Source organism: Poecilia formosa, unplaced genomic scaffold, assembly GCF_000485575.1.
Source record: "Poecilia formosa unplaced genomic scaffold, Poecilia_formosa-5.1.2 Scaffold41, whole genome shotgun sequence".
NCBI lineage: Eukaryota > Metazoa > Chordata > Actinopteri > Cyprinodontiformes > Poeciliidae > Poecilia > Poecilia formosa.
In genome coordinates this window covers 134,009-159,579 of record NW_006799980.1, presented here as the reverse complement: position 1 = coordinate 159,579, position 25,571 = coordinate 134,009, and the positions used below count along the sequence as shown (strand labels likewise).

At 41.4% G+C, this 25,571-nt stretch overlaps 2 protein-coding genes across 5 annotated transcripts in view; both read right to left on the bottom strand.

Annotated features, from left to right (window-relative positions):
- The window catches only part of LOC103137485 (protein Dok-7), a 41,573-nt gene extending 29,667 nt beyond the window's left edge, over positions 1–11,906 (bottom strand). For 2 of the 4 annotated variants that reach the window (XM_016671105.1, XM_016671106.1), the window contains exons 1-4: positions 10,521–11,906; positions 10,364–10,409; positions 8,278–8,508; positions 5,748–5,948 (exon numbers count right to left, since the gene is read on the bottom strand). In XM_016671105.1, the coding sequence (XP_016526591.1) occupies positions 5,748–5,948; positions 8,278–8,508; positions 10,364–10,409; positions 10,521–10,574 (532 nt within the window). In that variant the 5' untranslated portion in view covers positions 10,575–11,906. The remainder of the gene's footprint in view (positions 1–5,747; positions 5,949–8,277; positions 8,509–10,363; positions 10,410–10,520) is intronic. The other 2 variants (XM_016671104.1, XM_007551236.2) reach the window with 2 other exon arrangements.
- A 95-nt stretch (positions 11,907–12,001) lies between these two features.
- Positions 12,002–25,563, bottom strand: hgfac (HGF activator). The gene is made up of 13 exons (XM_007551235.2): positions 25,429–25,563; positions 24,260–24,353; positions 22,534–22,595; positions 22,318–22,455; positions 21,195–21,326; positions 19,185–19,295; positions 18,758–18,932; positions 18,080–18,192; positions 15,035–15,299; positions 14,565–14,704; positions 13,920–14,060; positions 13,672–13,814; positions 12,002–12,265 (listed from the first exon to the last, which is right to left on the bottom strand). Exons 1-13 carry the CDS (start codon positions 25,505–25,507, stop codon positions 12,092–12,094), a joined length of 1,767 nt encoding a protein of 588 aa, XP_007551297.1. The 5' UTR covers positions 25,508–25,563; the 3' UTR covers positions 12,002–12,091.
- Positions 25,564–25,571: the final 8 nt, after the last annotated feature.

The window sequence follows — 25,571 nt, the reverse complement described above, 5'->3', positions numbered from 1 at the left end:
TGTGCTAATATCTATCAACTGGCTAATAAACTGTGCTAATATCTATCAACTGGCTAATAAACTGTGCTAATATCTATCAACTGGCTAATAAGCCATGCTAATATCAACTGGCTAATAAGCCATGCTAATATCAACTGGCTAATAAGCCATGCTAATATCTATCAACTGGCTAATAAGCCGTGCTAATATCTATCAGTTGGCTAATAAACCGTGCTAATATCCATCAACTGGCTAATAAACCATGCTAATAAACCATGCTAATAAACCGTGCTAATATCAACTGGCTAATAAGCCATGCTAATATCTATCAATTGGCTAATAAACCATGCTAATAAACCATGCTAATAAACCGTGCTAATATCTATCAACTGGCTAATAAGCCATGCTAATATCTATCAACTGGCTAATAAGCCATGCTAATATCCATCAACTGGCTAATAAACCATGCTAATATCTTCATGAGGTTCTGCTTTAAATACAAGACATATTGGCAAAAATAATCATATAGGTTTTATATATATGTATATATATATATATATATATACATATATATCCCCTTGAAAAAGATTCCAGTTTCAAGGAATCTAAAAACTGAACTGATGTTCAGTTTTTAGTTCTCAACTTTTGTTCTTCAAATGTATTTTCAGCTCTTTGTGACAATCGTTAGTGAAAAACTGACTTTACTATATTTGTTTCCTTTGTGTTCTCTGGTCTTCCGTTTTGTTTGAATCTTAATCATGTCCTATGCTGGCCAGAGTCTCTGGTTTGTTTACGTTTCTGTAATTGTTTCCCATGTTTCCCGTGCATTCTGTCAAACGTTTCTCTCATTCTTTCATCACAGCTGCGCCCTTGTTTCTAACCAAACTCCCTGTTCAGTAGTCACCTCTCCAGGTTAAATATAATTCAGTGTTGGTTCAGTGTCGGATCCTACCGTTTCCTCCTGCATCTCCTCTGGTCCTCGTTATTCTTCCTGACTTTTGGTTCTCATGAGTTTTCAGTTTTAGATTTTTGTTAAAGTAAATAGTTTATTTTTTAACTTCCTGCCTCCTCTCCGCTTCAGGTCCTGCTTTGCACTCCATAACAGCAAGAGGATTTCTCGCATCAGATAAAAACAAAAACACACCCATTACCATCTGTAGATAATGTGGGCTTTATCAGGATTTAAAGTTATTAAATTTCAGCTAAGGCCTTTATAAGACACTACTAAAATGTTTTAAATTAATAGTTTATACTTTCCAAATAATCCAGAGGCAAATCGTACACCGTGGCTCCAGTTAATGAGTCCATTTCAGACACACAGATGGTCCAAAGACAAGTAATAAACCTCAAAGCTGACATAGGTTTCACTGCCAAGTTGCCACTAAAAGCTCTGCGGTGACAATCCTTACGCTCAGCACGTCACCGTTAAATTTAACATCAGAAGAAATGCAGCAGACTGAGACTAAAACGCCCGTCTTTCAGCTCGGAGCCTCAAAGAAAACAAAAACCTTTGTAAGGTCAAAGGTCTCCGAGATCTCTGACTGTACAGCTGCCGGTCCGCTTCGAGACACAAACAATAAAAAAAAATAGGTCGCGCCATTCCTCAAGACCACCCCTGTACATCGCATTTCCAATGCCCACAGAGGTCAAAGGTCAGCAGTGAAGTCTGCTCGAATGTCTGCGCCGGCTGAAACTGAGAATCTGCAGGCCGCTCGCTGTTGTGTTATCTAATCAAGACGTGTCTCGTCCAGACGAGCGAACTAGCTGTTTACGAAACCTGAAACCCGCGACTGTACGCCCACAAGTCGAACTTTTATTAGCAGACGAAGAGCGTCAGGTGCGCCGCCAAAAAGCCAGAGTGCAAAATAACCACAAAGCACAGGTGGCAGAGTTTATTTGGCTCGCGTTATTCAGAGTAAAAGCAAGCAAAACAGAAACTCAAGTGGACCCTTCTGGTCTCTGCCTCAACAAGTGACAAAAACACTGTCTCTATAAAAAGCAGCAGAACTTATTAAACCGGTTCAGGAGGTAGGAGGTGTGAGCTTCGCTTGGATCTTCACAGGCAGTCAAGAGCCAAGAGTTTCTGTCAGCAGCAGCAAAAGTACATGGTTCTTAGCTCTATGTTAAAAATCTGAAAAGTGTGTGGTGCCTTTGCAATTCAGCCTGCTCAGGTTCACCAGTTGGTGTAAGTCAACGTCAGCTTTATTTTATTTTTTGCTCACTTGTTTTTGTAAACCTCCATCAGATTTGATGGATTTGATAAATTACCAAGTCCTGCGACAGAATCTCAGTGGATTTAGGAAGATGAAGGCTTTTATTTGTCCATTTCAACCTATGAATATCATGAGCTTTGCTGAGTCCTTACTAAAGAAATGCGAGGTAGTGAGTGTGATCCCAGCAGCTTGAAGTGTTCTTGGACAAGAGACCAAACCCAAAGCTGCTAAGGAAAGAAATGTATCTGGGAGTTTAAAAGCACTTTGAGTCCAGTCCATTTATCATTTAGCAAGCCAAGCTAGTGAACTGGTAAAAGATTAAACCAGTACATATGTCTCTCAAAGCGTCTAGCAAAGCTGCTGTAGGTTACAGATGTGCTTTAGACAATCGAAATGGAAGTTCTTCTCAGCACTACTATGATCTACAGTCACATTTCAGAGGTGCTGGACGAGGTCCTAAAAGCTCTCAGCTGTTCAAATTAAACTATCCAGTCCAGTATATGTTTATGCTGTATTCATTTCTTAAGTGATGTTGCGCATCTTCTCTCTGCTCAGAGCTCATTAGGCCTAATCGAAATGATTCTGCAACGTAGCTTCATTTCCTCCGATCACCCGAGGCCCGGTGTGGGTTTTGAACCACTCTCACCGCAAAACTGATCTGGAAATTTTCATGAAAGTGACCATACACTCCTGTTTCTGTATTATGCACAGAATGATATGATTTATGGAAATTGTCCTAGAGAAAACATGGAAACGAAACCAAAACAGTTCCACCGTTTCAAGGGGAAAAAAACACCACAAAGCGCAACAATGTGACAAAGAGACGCAGGTCGCAGAATACAGAGTGTAATTTTATTGCTAATTATTAATGATGATAGATGTTAATCCAGCACACTGTTCACCAAGGTTATATATTTATTAAAAGCTGTGTTTCCTGGAAAAGTGTATTTGAGTTCATGTGTGAATTCCTGACATAGATAAATCTTCTGAACATAATTAAATAATTCTGATGAAACCTAAGAAAGTTTATTTTAGAGCAAAAAAACTAAGTGAGCTTGAAGACGCGTTTCCTCTATTGAGGCAAATATGATTCACAGAGCTGAAAAAAAAAAGTCTGCGGTATATTTCCATATGCGATATGATCAATTATTCATAAAAATAATTATCATTTCACCTGTTTTAAATCAATCACTGGCATTATTTGGAAAATAACCAGGCAGTCAAAGATTATTCTCATTACTTATTAATGTGTTGACCTTTTAAGATGAAATATATCAGCTAATGGCAGTAAAAATGCTGAACATTATTGTCCAAGATTAAAGAGAATTAACAATTAAAGCTAAAAATCTAACTCATGTAAGTGAAGCTTACGGTAATTTGGGAAATTAAACTACTCTGATCTAAATTTGCATTTAATAGAACATGCATACAAAATTTGAGGTCAAGTGAAAATGTATTAACCTGAATCCTTTGCTGCTTTCATTGAAGCGCTAAGCTGAACACCCATTGTTAGCAGAAAACACTGAGCAGAACCTTGAGAGGTTCTGGCAGAGCGGCTCGGCTCATATTTCCCACAAAGGAGCAGAGAGGACACAGACAACAGCTTAGTGAGCTGCCAAAAGAAGAAGCTTCAGCTTCACTCGTGCCTGAGCTGCTGCGGATAAACTGTACCCAGAGATTACATCACCAGATTGTACTTGTTGTTTTGTAAGTGAAGGTAAAAGCAGCGCCTGGTGGGTTTTCTTTATGTGGATCTGTTGCTGGAAAGTTTCACCACTCTCCTCATATTCACATTTTTTTTTTAAATGTAGGAACATTAGATTGCTTCGTAAAAGAAAATGTCTAATGTTGCCGTATGTTTCCTCACTCCCAATCCTAGCTGCTTTAAGTCAATTCTTTGCTTTGCAGAACTAAATTCGCCAGCAACCAAACATCTTTGTTTTTGGTTTGTTTGGATTTATCCGCCCGTCCATCTTTTGTCAGCTGAGCCGAGACTCTCATCTCGATCCCCCTTCTTCATCCTCTGAGCTTGTTGAGCCCGAGGCTCTGGAGACTCAAACGCACCAGGGATGCCTTGAGAGGTATTGCAGTGCAATACCTCTAAAGCATCATGCTGCAGGGCAAACCTGACCATACAACATAGTCAGAGTTCGTTCCAGTCTCTTTTAGGGAGATTTAAAGTACAAGTAATCATCAAGTTTCCCCCAGAAACCCTGCTAAGCCCAGTGGTTGGGTGCGAGGATGGTCATTCATCCAGCGGTCCGTCGTCTTTTTGAGTCAAAAAATGTTTAAAGTTGAAAGGAAATTTGAAAATATCCCTTGATAATTATCTGTTATTGAAAGATTAATACCTGAATACCAACTACAAAGTCTTAAAAATGCTAACATTTTAAAAAGACTTTTTAAATAATTTGCAATGCTCAGCCTGGTGGGGGCACAAGTAAAGCCTGGTGGCCCGCCAGGCTTATAATACACTGGGGGAAACCCCGAATCATGCATTTTGAAACATTTTTCTCCATATTTAGAAAACAAGGCATTGGTTTGTTCATTAAAATTGATTTCTCAACAAGGAAAAAGATATTTTGAATAGACGTGTAGTTTCTGAAATAAAGGTTTGGAGTGAGGACTCTTACTTTCCCCATAGATTCTTCACAGGCTAAAAGGTCATTGATGCTCCCTGTATTCAGGCCGAATGCTCTAATATATTAAAATAGCGTCTTCATGCCTAAATAATTAAACAATAATACAATCAATGTTTGGAATAATGAGGCTAAAGTTGTTCTGAATGTCAGTCAAGAGAAACATTGAGGAGTCGCTGCAATGAGCTACAACTTCTACACACAGAGCTGCATGTCATGTTGTGGTGATCAAAGAAAAATGACAGAAATCAAATCTAACTAGCAAGAAAAACAATTTCTGAAGCTCAAGCTACAGAGAAAAAAACAACAAAAAATTGCATATGAAAACAAAAGTTACCAACGTAGATTTCTCAAAGAAAAAGCTACAAAACAATCACTTTGAAAATGTCTTCTTGGGGAGAAATCTGTGGATGTACTCTTAAAAAATTCTGGTTCATAATAAAATCCATCTGAAGGCTGTCTTGGTTAATGTGTCTGCCTGAGGGAGACCAGATGGACAAGAAGAAGGAAAAAAATAAAAAAATAAAAGCCTGAAGCCAAAAATCCTCCATCCTGACACTAAAGTTCAGAGAACTCAGATTTGACAAGAGGAGAGAAACATCTGATTAAACTTTATATTTTATATCCTTATCCACATGGTTTTAATAACCAAATCATAAAAAGCAGAGCACATGCTTTGTTGTGTCCCTTCAATCATTTCTCAACGCTGGATGAATTGTACTTCACACGACTAATAGCAGAAAAAAAAACAACTTGAAGCTAACACTTCAACAGGAAACTTTGGGGGGAAAAAAATAAAAAGCTTGACACATCTTCATCAGAGAATTAACGAGAGAAAGTTTGCATTAATAAGAAAATAACAAAGGTCCGCCTCGAAGGGTTCTTTAAGTCCAGAGTTGCATGGAAATCTACTTACAGTATCCACATCTTGTTCCCCCTTCAAACACGAATCCATTCGGCACCGGTCCGTATCTGCGCAGGTCCGGCAGGTTCCAGTGGCCGATGATGACGGGAGGAAAGTCCCGGACGAGGGCCAGAAGGTTGTTGCACAGGTGGAGAGTGGCAGGTCCGCTCTCCAGCTTGGTCCCTGGTAAAACCCCGACGCCGAATCTGTGAACTGAGCAGACGGAGAAGCTTAGACGGAGCAGCGATGGATGCAAAACTTCAATCAGCTGTCCAACGTCTTGGACGTGAATAATGCGCGCAAGAAAATCAGAGGAACAAAACAAAAGTCTGAAGTGGAAAATCGTTTCTGAGCGGAGGAGTAGAGCAAACTCTGATCAACAAGCTTGTGCTTCTCCAACCCAAAGTTTCTGCAGCTTTCCACAGGTGCGGGATTAATAAGGAACCCGAGACAAACAGATGAGATTAACGTTGGTGACGATGACAAAGGGTTGGCCAGCGGCTTCTCGTCATCACTCAGGCTGGGAGAGATTCATACGGCGGCACACAAGGCGACAGAAGCGCCAGGCGCTCTGGCCCTCGGCCAACATGGCGGAGGAACGGCTGGCAGGTGACATCTGTGCAGGTTTGGATGATTTCCACTCCATGGCATTAAGCAGAAGGCCACAAGCACACACAGGCTCTGGAGAAACGTTCAATACTCTCACTTTTAACAAGTGGAGCTCTTTCAAGCATGCCGTTGATGAGCCGTTATTGGAAATAATAAAAAAAAGAAAAAAAAGATGCAATTTCGATCCTACACGGTTTAAAAATTATTAAATTACAGGTCTTTCTCCAAGATCCTTTTAATGTCAAGGGCTTCTGAAAAGGTAGTGACAGAACAGCTCATTTCTTTTTCTTTTTTTGAGAAACGGGAGCCGTTTAACAAATTTTAGTCTGGCCTTTTTATAAAGCCGCTCCACAAAAACGGCTTTACTTGAAGTTTCTAGTTATACTTTGTTTTCTCCTGGACCTTTGAAACCTTTTAAAATGAATTTTAAAATCTCAGTCTTCACTTTCAGAACCGTTTTAACTAGTTTAAGTTTCTATAATGTCAGACCGGTTTATCGACTCTGTCCTCGTTTATGTTACATTTCAACTCATTTTAAGCCCATTTTTACTGTGAGCCGCTTTGCTACATTTGAAAGTTGCTGTCGAAATAAAGTTTTACCTACTTAAAATAAGCAGCGATCGTAATCTGACAAAACACCAAAACTCGGAGGAACAAATGTGACGTAATTTCTCTCTGGCATCGTTTGCAAAGTCGCCTCCAACAGGACTGTCATCAGAGACATATTTACAATTCAGCTGCCAACTGATGAACAGTTCAATGCTATTATTAGTTTCTACGTAGGTTATATAATAGCTCCACAGGGTTACACGGCAGTGAGTCTCACTGCAATGCCAGAAATGCTCAATGCACAAAGACGGGTTGTCATAAGTTCTACAATAGATGGTCTGAATACAAGAATTTAAAGTTACAAATCACCACAATGGAAACATTCACTTGTGCTGCGTTTAGTTTGTTGTTATTATTTGATATTAAGTTTAATCAGAAGACTGTAGGGTGTCTTAAATGTGCTTTCACACACATCTAAGTGGGACTGTTCACTGGTAAAACAATTTTATGACGTACTCATTTAAATACAGATAACTGACTTCATTATTTGTCTATTATTTCTGCTCAACACTGGTTCAGTTGTTCGATTATCCGATTCTAATTTCAGGTTTTATAATCCTCTAAAATATGCCTTTCTGATCATTTGTGAAGTTAAACAAAAAAAAAGCCAACATGAATTTAGCTTCACGTAGCAAAATCAACAGCTAAATCTTCAGAGAGTTTTATGAATGCCACTTTTTATTTGTTTCTTTTGACTGAAGAGAACCAAGGCTTTAAGAGAGACTTTAAAACAGAAGTATAAACAAAACGGTGATTTTTGTGCATCGTTACACCCCCAGTTCTTATTTAAGTCTTTTTTATATTTCTAAAGTCTGAACTGCAAAGTTAAAACGAGTAGAAACTCAGCAATCAAAGAGACAGAGATCAGAATCTGACAGTTTCCCTATGATTAGGTCTGAGTGGCCGGTCAGCAGGTCCGACACCAAAAAAATATAAAGTCTTATTCAAATATGTCAAACAAACAAAATATAAGAACTGCCGCCATATTCGGTTTATAGCTAAAGCAAACATTAGATCCTCTGACTCGGTTATTTTAAATATAATTAAAATCAGACAAACATGAGGGAGACATGCTGAAGATCACACAGGGATGCATTTTCTCATTCATTCTTATTTTTTGTTCTAGTATTTACGAACAAAAAAACAAAAAAAAACGTAGGTATCAGACGGGAAATCCTTATTGGTTCCAATCAGATCAAAGTTTTTCATGCTCACAAATGCATAAGTTTCCTTGCTTGGCGATCTGAAACTGAAGCTGCCAAAGTTCTGTGATTTCACTACAGAGAAGGAACGACGAAACGTTTGGGAGTGCGTTGGTCCTCACCCTCTCCGAGGCCGTAGCGCAGGCGGAGCTCCCACGCCTGCAGGGCCTCCCTGCTGTCAAAGCCCAGCAGCGCGACCTGGTTCAGGCAGAGGACGGTCAGAGTAAACGCCACGCCTTCATACCACTGTCCAGCCTCCAGGCCGCAGATCTCCTCCAAGGTGACGCTCGCCCTCTCCTTGTTGCTCTGGAGTTTGTCTGATTTGTCTTTGAAAACCACTAAAACGAGGCAGTCTGGAGCGGAGAGACAAAGAGTTTCACACAGGATGAGGTAAAAATAAATAAATAAATACTGGAGGTTAGAGGTGCACACGTCTAAATGACTTGTTTTAGTTAAAAACAGTTGAAATAAGATTTACACGCATCAGGTAAAAAAAAACAAAAAAAAACACTGACATTAAAACAGACAAAGCTTTTCTTCTTTTCAGGTACAATTATTGAATGCATTCATTTTCATATTCTTTAAATACTAAAATAATGAGAGAAAGAATCTCTTATTACAAATATGATATATTGTCCCTGTTTGAGAGGTGCTAACCACCGCTGATGCTTGGATACTGGATTTGATTTGAGCATCAAACACAACACTTAGGGAGACAGACAGAAAGAGCAGACTTGTTTTTCACATACTGATGGCAATTTTATCAAATAATTGATGAGAAGTATTTATAATTCAAGACGTTTTCTCTCCTGAAACACAACATATATTTTTATTTCTACTCTGCCTCCATTTTCTGACCGACAGTAGCCGCTGGCGTGTCCTCCAGTCTGTTGACACCTTTCAAGAACAACTCGGTGTCAACCGACAAAAAGTGTGTCCGCATTTTGCTGTACTTCGCGTACACACACACACACACACACACACACACACACACACCCATGCACACGCACACACACATGCACACACACACACACACACTTAGAAAAACAAGACCTTAGTGCAGACAGCTGTAACAACACTGACATCAAAGATCTGAGGAGGAGCACCACTCAACCTGTGCAGTATGTTAAGCTGTGCAGCTCTATATACCCTCCACACACACACACACACACACACACACACACACACACACACACACACTGCACTGAGATGCCCCGCATGACACCCAAAGAGCTTTAATCTGCACAGGAATCAAATTAAACTTCTTTGTTTCATTACAGACCATGTTACATTTTAAAAGTTTAAAAGTCAGGTAAATTGTATTAAGCATTGAGCTGAGCAGTAATGCAGCAACAATCCTACAGTGTGAAATGTTGAAAAGTGTCACATATGTCAATCACATATATATTATTAGATTATATATATATTGTGATTTTGAATTTTTCCATCAATGCTTTGTCTATATCCACATATTCTTGTAGGATTGTAGGCAACTAATAAACCTGCAAAACAATTTAGGGAAACCAAGTAACCTGTACCCGGACAGAACCAGAACCAGAACCCGAACCGTGGACGGGAAGAACATTCAAACAGTGCGGAAATATCCCAGGCCAGGATTTTAACCGGGACCTTCTTGCTCCAAGTCAACATTATATCATAACTGTGAGACCCGTTTATTTTTCTAACTCAAACAAGCAAAATGAGCACAGCTTTAAGAGGGGACGCTTTAAAACACACACACACACACACACACACACACACACACACACACACACACAATTTCAGCTAAATTAGCATAATTCGGTTTAGCACCAATTCACAACCAATTTCACCTTGAGGCACTTTAAGGTAAACAGATATATTGAAGTATAATATCAAATCTGTGAACGCCTCGTGCTGTAATTTTGAGAATAAATTTTAATTTATTGTGTTTGGTGAATACAAACAGATCGATTTGATTTTCCTAGCTATTACACGCCAAACCATCATCCTTCCACCGCCGCCTTGCTCAAGTGTTTTACGTTTTCTGCATATTAGAAAGATGTGCCATTACCAAAACTTACAGGCTCAAACTGCCAACGTTTGAAAACGCCACACATGCCCGTAAATTACGGCTCAAGTCCAAAACTACGATTTTTCTCCAATGTGGCGCTAAACTAAACTTGCGCACAGGTGTGAGAAGTAAACAACACATCGGTGGTTTCTTACCTGCTACAGGCGACGGCTTACGAAACACGAGCCACCTAGTCCTCCACTGTGAAAGGAAAACAAAAAGTTTTACACAAGCGTGTTTGCGGAAGTTATTGAGATTTTTGTTTTCTCCCTGGAGCGAATAAAAATAAAATAAAATAAAAAACCCGAGCACCTTTTTCCCATCTCTGAGTCTGGCGTATCCCTCCACGACAACAGAATCCGTCATCTTCAGTCATGGTTCCTGACAGCTGCAGAGTCGCTGCCTGAATGAGGGGGTCACTTTCAAAATAGCTGCGCTGGTCGCTATGCCCCCAGGCCCCTCCACCCACAGCAAGGGGGGCACGTGGAGGAGGGGAGGCGGGGGAGGAATGCCATGACCGGGGTCTGGTGTCTGTCCGTCCGTCCGTCCTTCAGGGCTCCAGCAGCCGGTGTTAAACTCCTGGCTGCCACCTGGACTGGGCTGAGCCACCTGCTGCTGCTGCTGGGAGCACTGGTGGATTACAAGCTACCACACGGTTCACAAATTCACATGTTTCATATGGTCTTTATGCTTGTCCAGTCAGAGGGGACTCGACTAGCTCGTTTGCTAGGACTGCACTGCATTCTTCTCTCCCTAAGATTTCAGACAATTTCAAGAATTTTAATTGGCTTGGGCCCTGCAGAGGAGGAGCCGTCCACGCAGGGCCCACCGGTGGGTTCGGTGGTGACGAGATGTCCCGTCTTCTTCTGTTGGACTTTTCAGGGCGACAGACTGTTCCACTGTGGACCCTGTAGGTGTTTTTTTTCTTTTCTTTTTCTGAGTGATGCTCTCCTTGCTCAAAATGCTCATGTGGAGCACGATGGCCGGAATATTGTTTTTTAACCCAACTTTATCTTCTCCACAACTTCTTCCCTGATCCGTCACACTCTGCTATGACTTGATTTAATCCCTGTTTTTTTTTTTTTTTTTGTTACCTCCGTGCCATCTGCTCCAATCCATCAGGGGGAATCGAAGAGGTGGAAAAGGGGCAGAGCAAGGACAGGACAAGGACTGGTTCGTACCAAAACAATGAGAAGGAGAAATGGGATTTTCTTACGCTATTCGTTCAGTTCAGTTTGTGTGTGTTCCCCCCTCTTTGTGTTTGTGTGGGCTGATCAGCCAGTATTTAAGTTTCCCATTTGTCTCATTTAGGTAAATCTGTTTGTTTTTGTTCTTCTTGTCAGTTCGAGTAAAAGAGGTCGGTTACTTTGACCTCTTTTATGAACCCAATATTGTCATTTTATATTATTTACCTCAATTTGTGTTTTGGGTTTTTTTTTTTTTGGACTTAAACCTCCCTGTCTACCGCAATTCCATTGGGATGAGTTTAAATCCCGTTTTGTTTTGTTTTTAAACATGACTTTCACCTCCTGTTTCACGGTTTCTTCAAGGATTCTTACATTTTAAGTTGATCAAAATGTTTTCATAGGTTCCACAAAAAAAATGGGAGGAAATTCAACTTCAGCTTTTAAAATACGGGTAATCAGAGAAGCAGAAGATTTTGATCGTCGTCGTGCAGATAAAAACATGTTTCGATGCAATTGTTTTGTTTAAAGTACTTTTTTATTGGTCTTAAAGACTCACGGTTTGTCAAGTAATTTAAAACATATTCAGTCACAACGTATTTCACAGTTAAAAATATATATATATTTTCTATTTTCTTCCAAAAACAGCATAGAAACATACAAGTAAGATGTTGAGCTGATAGTCCAGGTGACACACTGTCATGTTTTCCCGTTTTTCCGTTTAATCACGGAATGGATCCAGTCGAGATAATTGACCACTCTGGTGTAAACTCCAGGTTTTCCCGGCTGGTCGCAGCCTTCGCCCCAGCTGATGATCCCGTACAGGAAACTGACATCACCCTTCGCACAAGCCAGCGGGCCTCCAGAGTCGCCCTGAGGAAGCACATAAGTGGACATAGCTCACGCGTGTAAACATGCATGCACCGATCAAAGCTCTCGCATGCAAACAACTGAGTCACACACTTGAAACCCGATGCATCACTAAAAATTGCTCTCCGCCAGCGAGGTATAAACAGTCGGCTCTGACGTTCGCTGTGAGAGGACGGAGTTTAAACGCTTCGAGTGGCTGGTGTGTCGGTGAAGATGCCTCAGAAACTTCCACTTCTGTCCAAAGAATCTCATGTGCTGCCACGTTTAATTAGAAAGCAGAAGGTTTGAACTAAAACTGAAGCAGGAGGTCAAGCCTGGATTTTATATTTCCCAAAATAGATCATGATGAAGCATCACTTCCTGTACTCGAGGGGGATTGAAGTCAATTTTTATTCGTTTCCCCTGAATTTAATAATTCAACGAAGAAAATCGCACATATAAAATGTTTCGCTTCAATTCCTCCAAAACAAGATAAAATAAAATGTGAATGTTTATTTTTTTCTTCACAGTGTTAGACCATATTGCCTGTTTATTGTGTTGCCTCTTTACTAGGCACTTAAAAAAAAACAATATAGTTCGTTTTTATTGAAAAAAATAATACAAAATGATGCCCTGGAGGTGCTCTCGACCTTAATCTGCACAAAATATGGAATTACACCCATCATCGCATTTTAATGTGTGCAATATTGCGATTGCACAAGAATGCTTGGATGATATATTTGGTGGAATGTTAGATTTTAGTGTGATGCATTCATGCGCCGCATATCAGTCACATAAATCTGGCCTGTTAAATAGACTTTAACTGGCGTTGATGCCCTCACCTGATGAACATCTTCATTGCCTGAAATGCTAAAGTTCATGTAGTGTGTTCGCCGTGATGGTCTAAGACTTTCCACTTAGTGTTGCTGTGTAATATTCCTTGGAAATTGTGCAACTCTATCTTAACTTGTTGATTTTGTCACCTGCAGGACGACCACGTTTTAGCTCAAAGACATAAATGAGCATGAATGAAGCCCAGATCCGAGTCACACTGAGAACATGTGGCAAAAATAATCCGAGTGAATCAAAACACGGCGAATTTTTTAAGGCATCTTACACTGATTTTTATTTAGGCGGGCCTAAATAGAAATGTTCACCACACTGTTTTTTCAGATTTTGTTTGGAAATAATTTCTAAATCCCTGTAAAGCACATCACGCATTAGCTTGAATAGTCAGATTCAAGCTGATTCTGCAGTGTGGCAAAATGTGGAAAACGTGGCATGGATACTTTTGATCAGACTGTAACCATTTACTACAAACTTTTCACGGTTTTTCCTCACGATGTGCCCAGCAATCCCTGCAGGCTCGACTCACAGTGGAGGCTTTGACCCTCCCAATCACTCCCCGCTCGTCTGAATGCGCTGCCTACCTGGCACGCGTCCACGCATCCACTGAGTCCCGCGCAGATCATGTCGTCGGTGACGTGGTTCCCGTACACTTGTGGCCGCTTGCAGACGTCATGAGAAACCAGCCTGACTCCTGCCTCCTGCAGAGTAGAGTAACCATTTGCCTCTGTAAAGTCGAAACCACAAACAGCTCATTAATTATGTAGAAGATAATAAAAAATAAATAAACAGTAAAGTTAATAAACTCCTCTTAAGTGCCGATTCCACTCACTTTCACGCATGCGTCCCCAGCCGCTGATCGCGCAGCAGTAGCCCGCGGGAAACTTCATGCTCTTTTCTGGGAGGCAGATGGGCCTGATGAACGGGGTTCTCCTCACACACCGCCCGTCCTGCTTTTTCAGCTTGATTAGAACTGAGAGAAAGAGAGAGAGAGAAAAAAAAACACAAACATGAGCTTACGAAATGGGTTAGAAAGCTGAAGAAAGTGGGAGACTGGAGGACTCTGGGGGCAACGCCCGGCAGTAAAAAGCACAGCTGCCGAGTGACGCAGAGCAGGGGTCTTAACTCATTTGAGTGTTTCTAAACAAGGACGGCGTTTGTTCAAACTGGAGTGACTCGCTGGGACATTTGTAACCGAATCCGTGCTTGACAGAGGCGGTTTTTGATACAGGACGATGGGCAGTCGCTCAGGGGGTTATGAAGAGGGGCGGCACACAAGCAGACGTTAAAAAATTAAAAAAATAAAATAAGTTGGCGCTTAATGGCGAGCACGGGGAGACCGTTTTACAAGCTGCTTGTTGGACTGCGCTGCGTTGAATCATGCTCCGAAAATTAGTTTATTTCCTACATTTTATTTGATTATTGGATGCAAGAAGGAGGAACTTTTCCAGGTCATCAACGGTGCAAGGCTGCTTACCGATGTCGTGTAGCGTCGGGTTAAAAATGGAGAAGCGTTTATGGAAGACGTAGTCCTCCACCTCAAAAGTCCGAGTGTTGGGACCGGTGGTGTTGAAGTGGTGCTGACCGAGAACCACGCGCAGCTGAGACTTCAGAGGGCTGCAGGGGGAAAATCAGTTTAAATCAGCTATAAGCAACACAGGGTCACGATAAAATAATACATTTTCCATATGCAAACGAGCTTGTCTGTCTGAAACCAGACCATCACAAAAGAATGATCTCTCCAGCGTGAATTTAGGAAGAGGTTTTGTGACTCTGAAGCTCTTGGATTAAGAAAACGAAATCCCCATCTACAACCCTCTAAAACAGTGTTCAGAATATAATGCTTCCCTTTTCACATTCTGTTAAAAATATCTGTATAAAAAGAACATATCTATATATTTTTCAGTTTATATTTAATAAGTAGTGCAGCTCAACTGCACTGCATACTTGCTGAAGAAGCAGTGAGCAGCAGAGAGGACCCAGCAGGAGGAGATCAGACTGCCGCCGCAGAAATCAGACTGGCCGATATAAATGGCTGCCATCCACGGGTGAGTTCCCGGCAGGGCTGCGTTTCCTCCGAATATCCGACCCCTGGCAACCGCTAACCTCTTTTTGTGTTTTACACCGCACACAGGATTTCCGACTCGCTTGGAGGAGTTGGGCTTTTTGATGTTAGGCAGGGCGTTGAATGGGATAATCCGTCGAGAAGCAACTGGAAAAAAAAAAAAAAAAAAAAAAAGAAGGTTAAAGCAAATAAATATTCCAAGCAACAAGACGCAGCTGTTACTGTAGCTCTCTAAATAAACGAATGCCTCGGCTCATCTAACAAATATCAATACAACACACAAATAATCAGATTAAATGCAAGCTGTGGTTTTTCAGTTGATGATCAACAGACAAAAGTCATCCAAACTAGCCAACAACTGGGTGAAAAGTAATTGCTTTTCAATTAAGCACCAGGGTTTACTCCAGAAAACTTGCTAAGCCCGGTGTTGGGGGCGCGAGGGACGTTGATTTTTGAGTTTAAAAATGTTTAAAGATGATTACGTAGACATTATTAACAACAAAAAAGGCAAACATGAAAAAAACTAAAATACATAAATGATGCTTAGCCTGGTGGGGATGCAAGTAAAGCCTGTTGACCCGCCAGGCTTAGAATACACCGGGGGAAACCCTGAGCACCTTTTCTGCAAAGTGGAGTTTCACTATTTACATGGTCGACAACTTAAGATGAGCTAAAAGCTCTTTAAAAACAGCATCAAGTTATTCCCTGATCCCAATAAATGAGGTCATTTCTTTGGGACTTCAGTGAACCACAGTGAGTCGTTATCCATAAATGCATAAAAGATGGAGACACTAGTGAGCCTCCCGAGGAGAGACGAGAAATCTGATCTCTACCAGAAAACCATCTGTGACATTAAGCTGAAGCAGACTTGGATCGCAAAGTGGGACAATGAGCCAAATCACAACAATAAAATGAAGTTTCAGAGTGGTCTAGTCAAAGTACAAACTTAAAGCCTGATTTAAATGCTGTGGTAGAACCTTTAGCAGGTCATTTTACATTTAAAAAATTGTTTGTTTTTTTACTTTCTTTATCCTTGATTTAAATGATTACATTGAAGATCTGAAACATCTTCACAGCTCTACTGGTAGTTTCCTTCCCAGTGACGTTCCTGGCCTCCTTCCTGCTACAAGCATCCTCTAAGAGAGACAAAGCCTCCTCTGTCTCTATGCAAATCGTCTGCTGGAGAGCGGCTCGGAGAAGCTTGTGAATTCTGTGCATACCCCTGGCATCGCGACGGTGCGCCGACTGTGCCAGATCCCACTCGGCTCATAAACATTCAGCTGCACCTGACATGACGTGTTGATTCGGGGTGAGTCATGCCTCATTCTTGCCCCGCGGTATCTGGCTGAGCCCAGGTTCGAGGAAAAGCTCCTTAGATAAACTCTTGCTTTTGATTGCGGCGCGGCTCGGAGGAGATTAGCGGCGCTCAGTGGGCTTTCAGTTTTTCTCTTTCAGATCGGAAAACGCCAAGGTCTTTAATCAAACGGCTGGGTGCATGATGGAGCGCCGGGCTTATTCTCAAGCGACAAAGTGTCACCGGGTCGATGAATCAAGAGTCGCGATACAGAGGGACTTGAATGCCTTGAGATGGTAAAATGAAAACGTGTGGGTGAAATGATATTACATTTTTGAAGATTAAGGTTAAGACTAATACGAATTTAGTTCACCAGATATTTGCCTTGCTATGATAAAGCAACTAACCACAAGTTCACATCTTCTGTGTTAAAAAAGAAGCCATTGAAACATACTTTTTCTCAAGAGAAATTAAATTCAGACTCTGAGGGTTGTTTTGGGTCATTGTGCATCTTTGCACAGCAATTTGGTTCTTTTTTCAACGATTTAGGTCTGCTTTTAGCATTTTCCTTTCTGTGTTGATTTTTGCTACATTGTGGTGCACTTCAAGTGTGTGAGATCAATTTGCATCTTTGGTCAAATTTAACAGTTCGGCCTCTCACCCACGGCAGCTTTGTAAAGACGATGGACGGGATTTAACGATTCTTAAATCAAACATGTCAAATATAGCTTATGGTTCATTGTTTTAACCCCCATGATGAGATTCCCTCTAAAGATGCTCGTAACTCCTTATTTTAACAGTCCAGACAGCAGGTATGTCAAAACACAGTTTAAACCGTGTTCGCACTTCTGCAGAAGCTAAACTCTACAGCTTTCCATGCCTCTGTTGGGGGCAACGGTGGGTCTACCGGTGTTTGTTTTGTTTTTAGAGGTAAGAAAATTAAAAACAATAAAAACAGGACAACATTTCACCATTTAGTATATTAAGTGAGCCAAAGAGCTGATTACAGACTCCGTATACGACAGATGGAAAACGTGATCCTGTCTCGATACGGGTGAAGCTACAAGAGCGACATTTTAATTTCTAACTCATTAAACCAGTGAAGGTAAAAAATAAAAAAAATGAAGTTGGTCCAAGGGATTCCTGTTTGCCGGATGTCCAGAACCGACTGTGTTTGGGGATACAGCACTGAGGAACACTGGTCTTATAACCTGCATTTTCTTTCGATGCGCTTTACAAAAAGAAATCTGTGAATAAGCACATCTTCTGTGAATAACTTAAAGTTATGTTTTGAATAAATATCCTCAGATGCTGAACCACGGTAAGGCTAAACTAAAGAGGTAGAATTAGAAGGGAAGGTCATCAGATTCTAAGGCTGTTATGGATAAATATACCATCCACATTATGCTTGTCCACCAAATTACTTTCCGTCAGCAGAGGTAGAGGTTTTGTATCGTTTTTTTTTTATTTATCAACATTTTTCAAGGATTTTACATCTTGCTTGTCATGAAATGTGCTTTCTTTCTCATTTCCTCTGAGCATTTCTTCCTGTTTTCGACATCATGTTGATGTCCAGGCCTTACACACAAGAAGGCCCATTTTTGTAATTCAGCAAACGCCGTTTCCTCTGTACCTGTCAGCTGTTGCCAATCTGGCGTCACACAGGAGGGGACGCTGCAGTATTCCCAGGAGATGGCGCTGTCAGTTACTGTGTAGCACCACGGCTTCACGTCCCCATCTGGGTTTCTGTGCACAACACAGATGCAGCGGGTTACGCAACACAGAGGCCCACCTTCTCATGTCGGTTTTTCAGGGTAAGCACACATAACAAAAACAAAACTGTGTTTAGGTCTTTGAAGGATTTTCTTTCTTGTTATCAGAATGTAGCCTAAAAGGCTTTCTTTACCGATTCTTAAAATGGTCTCTTGGACGTCTGGGACGTTTTTTTTCAACACATACCGTTTGATGTTGGTGTACCGTATTGCTGCGAGGTAGTCATGGCAACAAGAAAGGCTAAAGAAAAACAGTGGGAACCGGACACAGAGCAACTGTGTCAGAGATTATTTTATTTTATTTTTCTTTTGTCGCCGTGCGCTTCTCAAACGCTGAAGGTAGTTGTTAACGCTTCCCGGTGTGTGGCCTCATCCACTGGAGGTAAGGAGCGAGCCGCTTTTGCTAGCGCAGGGCTTTTAAAAGAAAGCTGGCAATGTCTGCTTTCAATTAGAATTTATAGGAAATATAAAAGCGAGTCTGGTTTTCCTGATAAGACCTCCGACTTCTCTTATTAATTTCCATTTCTGGGTGCACACACCTGCAGAAGGCGTGCTCCCCGAGACCTTTGAGGGCCGACGCGTTCACCGTGCCGAGGTGGAGCTCGTCGAAGAGCAGGTCGGAGTTCCAGGGCAGACACCGGGCGCCGGACTCGGCGGTGCCCACAATGCCTCTGTAGCCCGTGCCCCTGCTTTTGTAGCATTTCGTCTCCGGCACTGCACAAACACACGCCACGGGCAGAGACACACGAAGCGAAATCAGATTTATCCCAGCGAAAACTAAAGTCAGCTGAGAGAAAATGTCACTTTGTATCCTCGCCTGCCACTATAATTAACACAACATTCATGAACCTGTGAAAAACCAGAACATTGAAACACTTATATTCTAAGCAGCACATAGAAGGGAGGTTTTATTCATAATTTTGTTACATTTTTGAGTGAAACGGAGTCATGTTACTGGTTACTTACCGAGGCTGCAGTCGGGTCCACCGTAACCATTTCTGCAGTAACACACTTCCTTTCCGGTGGACGTGATCAGCCGACATATTCCCTGGTTTTTACAAGGGTTTCTGCGACACTCTGAAAACACACAGAACATCACATGACCTATGAATGGCATAAACGGAGAAGTGAAGCAAGAACATCCTAGAGCTGTTCACCGGTGGAGCAGCTCTTCCATCTTATCCAGTTTGTTCAACAAATCCGGCCTCAGCCTGACTTGATGTCAAGTTAAGTCCAAGTAACAAAAAGTCACGTTCACCATCACGCACAAGTGCAAATATTGAAAAATTCCTTAGAAATATTTCTAAATTAGCTCCACAAAATTTGTTTTCTGAATGCGAAAAAGTGCAACAACAAAAAAAAGTAATAAATCACAAAATCCCAGAGGGACTGATCAATGTGAAAAGATGTTCAATATTATTTCATTTTAAGAAGAACTTTTTGAATGCAGAAACATGTTTTTATTAATATTTCAACTGTTTAATAGCTTTTCTCGATACAGTCTCATAAAACTGGTCCTTGAGAACATCTATGGTGGTGATAATATGGCCAAAAATGAGAATGAGTTTGTAAAACGAGGCTTACATTGATGTCCACATAAAGTGCAGTATTTGCTTTAATCTAAAGAGAGTTTGGGAGTTCTTGCAGCTCGCTCTCCACTATTTTCTGGAATCCTGACACCGCTGTGTGACTCTAGGAAATCTGAAGTAGGTGTGGCTCAGGTGGAAAAAGAGTAACTTTTGAGTAACGTCTTTTCTGCTGCTGAGGGACCTCCCTAGCAATTAATTAATTTGAGCTTCTCATGAATCATGTCCTGGCCGGGGGGGAAACTGGCTCCTCTCCTTGCCTCCTCTGGCAAACAAACCCATCTCATGGCTCTTTCAACAGCCATTCAGCCCAACGTCTCCGGTTCAAGAGCGGCCTAACAAAAGCAAAGCGAGACCTCCACGTCCTGGACGCGTCTGCTTGTGTGGGAGTTCCTGAAACTCTTGAATGGGGTTCGCCTGCTGCTGCCTGGGCAACTGTTTCAACCGCACTTTTTCCTTCCACTCAGTCTTCCGTTAACGTGCTTCGATAGCGAACGCCCAACTTCTTCCGCAGTGACCATTTATGGGCTTGCGATCTTTGAGGAGGATGTTAATGACTGTGTACAAGAACTGTCAGGTTTCAGCTGAGTAGGCAAGATGATGGTCGGATGGATTTTGGATCTTCATTAGTTGTAGTGGCCTTACTCATCACTATTAACAGAAGATGATCGATCCGTTCATATCCCACTGTTATTTTACTGTTTTACAACCAACCTTTTTTTGGCCTTCTTATGATGTTTGCCTCTGTATTCAGACTGAGTTTAATATTAAGCTGTTTTCTTCTTTGCGTCAACAGATTTTTCTTTTATTCTGGGCAGAACTGATGTAATTTAAGCCCATAGCATGATGACCAAAAAAAAAAAAAAAAAGGACCACATGGGAGAGTATAAAACGCTCCAGTGATGATCTCTTCTTCATGCGAGAAAATCTGTCAAATTCCCACGAACATCCCTCCGCTCAGATAAAAAGCCCAGCGAGGACCCGCGGGGTGTGTTCTATATAACACCTACCCTGAGTCACTGTGAGTCACATAATCTGCCTTTTATTCAAAGGCAAGGTTACTCCTGTAGCTATGGAGCTGCGATCAAAGAAAGGGAAGGGCTGCTACTGCCGAGGAGGTTGTTTGAAAAAAGAAAAAGAAAAAACATTCTCATCAGAAAAAGAGGGAAGGTGATCCCTTTCATTCAACGCAGCAGTTTGTTCAATCTGTTCTTCCCTCACGCTTGTCTCCGTATGCTTCGATGTAGACACAATCAAAGAAGTCACAGGTCAGAGGGAGAAAACACCGCTGAGGTCAGCGCAACCTCCCATCCTGGGGTTTCGCTTCTCAACCAGCCAACAAACAGGACGCACTCGAGGCACGGCAGCAAAGGCAGAAAGCGTATCTTACTTGTGTAGTGGACGCTTTGACAGCTGACTTCCCCCGCCTCACATGTGCACCGTTCCACGTTACGGAGGTGAATTCGTCCCCAAGACTCTCCGATGTTGTAGTGCCGCAGGTGTGAGGCTTCATAGCACTTCTCTGAAAAGGCAGCGGGTGGAAACGTGAGAGGAGATTAAAGGGCTCAATGGAGCGTAGCGAGGATGGATGAGCTGTGTGAAATGCATGCTAAGTGGCTGAGCTTTTTTTTTTTTTTTGCTGTTGTTGCATTGACTGCATGTGTTAGAAATGAGGAAACGTTAGTAACAAGTGAGTCAGAACTAAGTAAACACTGGAATTTCTCTCAAATTGTTGGCTTGCGATCAAAAGTATGATAAAAACCAGAATGAATGCAATGATTTTTTTGTTTTTGCAAAGCTTATGAAATAAATGGGGAAAAAAGGAACATTCAAATAAAATTTCCTTTTATGTAATAGTCTTTCACAAGAGCCTTCATTCTTCATTCTCCTAGGACTTTTTTTTTTTTTTTGACAGTTTTTCACATTGCAACCAGAAACTTTGCTGTAATTTTGGGGATATTTTAATGTGGTACCAACACAAAGTAGTGCAAAACCGTGAAATGAAAAAAAAGCAACACGTTTTTCTATGTCTTCATAACTAAAAAATATCTAAACCAATAAATAAGCAGTACTTTTACAATTTACAATTCTGGCCTTTATGGAAGAGTGGCAAGAAGAAAGCCAATGCTGACAGAAAGCCAGTAGTCATGTTTGCATCTTGTCACCGAGTTGCTCAGGTTAAATAAGACCAAAATTAATCTTTCTGCTCTGTGTAGAAAACACAATGTGGCTGCAAAGACCGGTTCCACAATGCTTTGATTTATGTGAGCTGTCTACAAATGAACACTGATATTGTTTTTTTTTATTATTAAATGTCAACACTATTGTGTCATTTCTCCTGTCACGTCACCGTTTCCATCGCTTTGTGTCGGCCTGTCCCAGAAAATCCCAGTGAAATACTCTGCAGTTTGTGGTTTAAAGATAACAAAATGCTTAGAAGTCTATGAGAAATGAATCATTTTCGTTGCTGAACATTAAGCCAACCATAGCAGAAAACATGAGCGCTGACTAACTTTGCTCGCAGTGTCTCCCGGTGAAGTTCTCGGGACACGAGCAGTGAAAAGATCCCGTTTGTGGGATCGCTGTGCAGACGCCTCCGTTCTGACAGGGATTCCTCCAGCGGCAGGGATCGATTTCTCTGCGAGACGCACCTGGAAAAGGAAGGAAAATAACATTTTAACGGAGGAAGTGAGTGAAACCTCCAGTCCGATTACAAAAAGGACACTCACCAACAGACTGAGCACAGAAGCCCCACTGTCTGTCCCGGTCAAAGTTGTGTGTGAGGGAGCACCTACGACAGAAGAAACGGGACGACGCTTCCTTTAAGTTCAGCAAAGACGAGTAAAATGCACAGATGCTGATGAATTGACGAGTTTTGATTGATTTGTGAATATTGTTGTGAAGCACTTGTTTTCTCTACAATATTGTCCTGCAGCTATTTCTGTTGAGTGTAGTAAATATACTGCTGGATACTCAAATCCAACAGCAATGAGCTGGTAATAATGTTATTCAGTCTCATGCGATGCTGTGCAGACACTCTGTCTGCGCCGATGAAGACTTACTCACCTCTGTTAAGGCCAATGTACAGAGACTGAGCAGAAAATAGATCCTATGGAGGATTTTCAACATGAAAGCCACCAAATGGAGCCAAGAAATATCTGGATGATCAACAAAACTTTTGGGGAAATATTTTGTGGACAGATGAGACAAAAAAGTCGTGCTTTTTTGAAGGTCTGCGTCCCATTACGTCAGCCGTGAAACCAGCAACATTTTCCTTACAGCCAAACACGTTGGTGATGGTAGTGTGATGATCAGTGTGGTGATCCAGATCTGGACGAAATGCTGTAATTAATGGAACCCTGCGTTTTCTATCTGGATGGCTAAATAAAATAAAATAAAATAAAATAAAAAGAAGATTCTGAAGTGGACTAGTCAAAGTCCAGAGCTAAATCTAGTTGAGACCTTAAACAACCTGCTCAAGAACTCTCCAAAGTGGCTTGAAGGAAAGTGGCCCAAACACTGAGTGACACAACCGGTTATTAGGCTCAGGAATGTTTTCAGTACAGGCGCAGCTTGGTTTGGCTTCATTCGTTCGATAAATGAAATCTGGGTCTCGCTTTAAAAGCCTTTTGCATTCTTCAACCACCCACTCATCCTGTTACCTCTCAGTGAATTTACAGTGCAGAGCTGCAAACCTGCTGCAACACCGCTGGGCCCGTGAGCTCATCACGGAGACATGTGGGCTCCTATTGCAAAAACTTTAGGTGTAGGAGGACAAGCGTTGTTGGGCCATATATAATTGCGTATAGGTTGCTCGAACTTGTTGGCATCCACCCTTCCTGTCTCGACTCCAGGTGACGGCAACTGGAAAGATATTCAGCCTGTCTTGGGTTGTTTCTTCCAAAATAATAATAATAAAAAAAAGGAAGACGTTCCAACTTGAAGTCATAAAAAAAAAAAAAAGAAAGAAAGAAGCTTCATTACGGTTTTATCGTGGCAGCTGTTTATACACCCCGAGGATGAACTGCCAGAAATACTAAATGTGGTTTAAACCTCAGCTGCTATCACAGTTTTAGAGGAAGTGTCTGTGTTTATCTTGAGCTACCTTTTAACACATCCGACGGAGATAATTCAAGAGTAATGAAGACATGATGACATGATGAGTCCCGCCAACAATTCAGCAACTGGGGAATTATGCAAGTCTCCCTTTTTTTGGGGGGGGGTAGGGGGGCAGATTACTTCATCCTCTGCTATGATGACACTGCTGCATGAATCCCCAAGCACAGCCAGCTGTTTATAGGTGTGACTGCGCTGCTCGAGTTACAAACTGCATCAGCGATCATTCAGCAAATCGTCATGCTAGCCTGCTAAACGGCTGACGAGAGAAAAGAGTCTGAGAAAAGGGAGGTTTAAGCTTGTCGCAGGTCAACCACTGCAGGTGTAGCAGGGACTCACCATGGTTTGGAGCTGGAGCTGGTGATGCAGCGGTGATGGAGCCATCCGCCCTGACGAAAAGGGAACTTGCATTCTTGGCCAGATGTGGTAAGAACTGGGAGGAGAACCAAAACCGAAGGGGAAAAAAAGCGGCTTTCAGTGTGTTCACATGGAGGAAACACTGATGCCTGGCAAAAAAAACATATTCAAACGCGTTTAAGTAGGAGGAGCTGCAGAGATCAGAGGCTCAGGTGGGAAATGTTTAAGACTGGGGCAGGGTTTCACCTTCCAGCTGGAAAATTACCCTAAACATGCAGCCAGGAACATACTGGATCAGAGGATCTCCTCAGGACTCGCAGTCCTTCATGCACACTTAACTCAAATGATTGCAGATATGCAAAAAGGTTCAGTGTGTCATCACTCAGCGCTGCCAAAAAGACTAACAGCCTGTACATCCTGCTCAAGAACAGAGAAATGTGCTATTCTACTAAAGCTGGTGAGAAGTTTTTTCCTGGTCAGGACATCTCATAAGTGAATTTGTTATTTTGCAACCATGTATTTATTAATTTTTTGTACACATAGCTTCATTTTATTATATGTCTTATGACATCATGTTTACAAATTAAAACAGGTGTCATGATCAGTTGGTCAAGTAGACTTTTTACAAAATACTTTTAGACGGATACTTTTTACTTTTACTTGAGCAAAAATATACAGAAGTAAATCCACTTTTTTGGGGGGGGAGCGGGGGGATACTCTCCCAAACTCTGCCTACAACCGTTTTAAAAAGTTTAAAAAGTAAAGGTAAAAGTGGGAAACCTGAAAGAAAATTAGGTTTCTACTTGTCACCTTGGAAACATGGTATTGATGTACACTTAAAAAAAAAAAAACTTTTTTAAATACCAGAATTTGGGGAATATTCTATATCTTTCTCTGTATAATTAGATATTGAGATCAAACAGTTACTCCGTTAAGTAAACTCCAAATATAATATTTTAGTTTTTATTCTCTCTTACGTTTTATTTTTTTTTACTTGAGTAGTATCTGGCTTCTCTGCCCACCTCTGGATAAACACTATATTTGTACTTCTCTTCCCAAAACTTAATATCACTTCCTTTCCAGAGAACTTATACTTAATTTCCAAACATTTGCTCTGACTCTGATCACCACAACTGAAACAGAAAGCCTACCTTTCTTGGTCGGCGCAGTGGGGAAAACAATTTCAGATCCAAACACCAACATGCGCTGAAAATCAGTGGAATGAAACATGAATTATTTGTTATTCGATTTTTTTTTCTTTTTTTTTTTTTTTTTTTTTTTTTTTTTTTTTTTT

Bases quoted from the DNA above. Each gene is read 5' to 3' on its own strand.
- hgfac (XM_007551235.2), bottom strand. From the start codon at position 25,507: ATGTTTCATTCCACTGATTTTCAGCGCATGTTGGTGTTTGGATCTGAA. The intron at 15,300-18,079 runs GTACAGAGGAAA...TTTTTTTTCCAG, and splicing joins AGATTGGCAACAGCTGACAG to TTGCTTCTCGACGGATTATC. The intron at 13,815-13,919 runs GTGAGTGGAATC...TCGACTTTACAG, and splicing joins CTGGGGACGCATGCGTGAAA to AGGCAAATGGTTACTCTACT.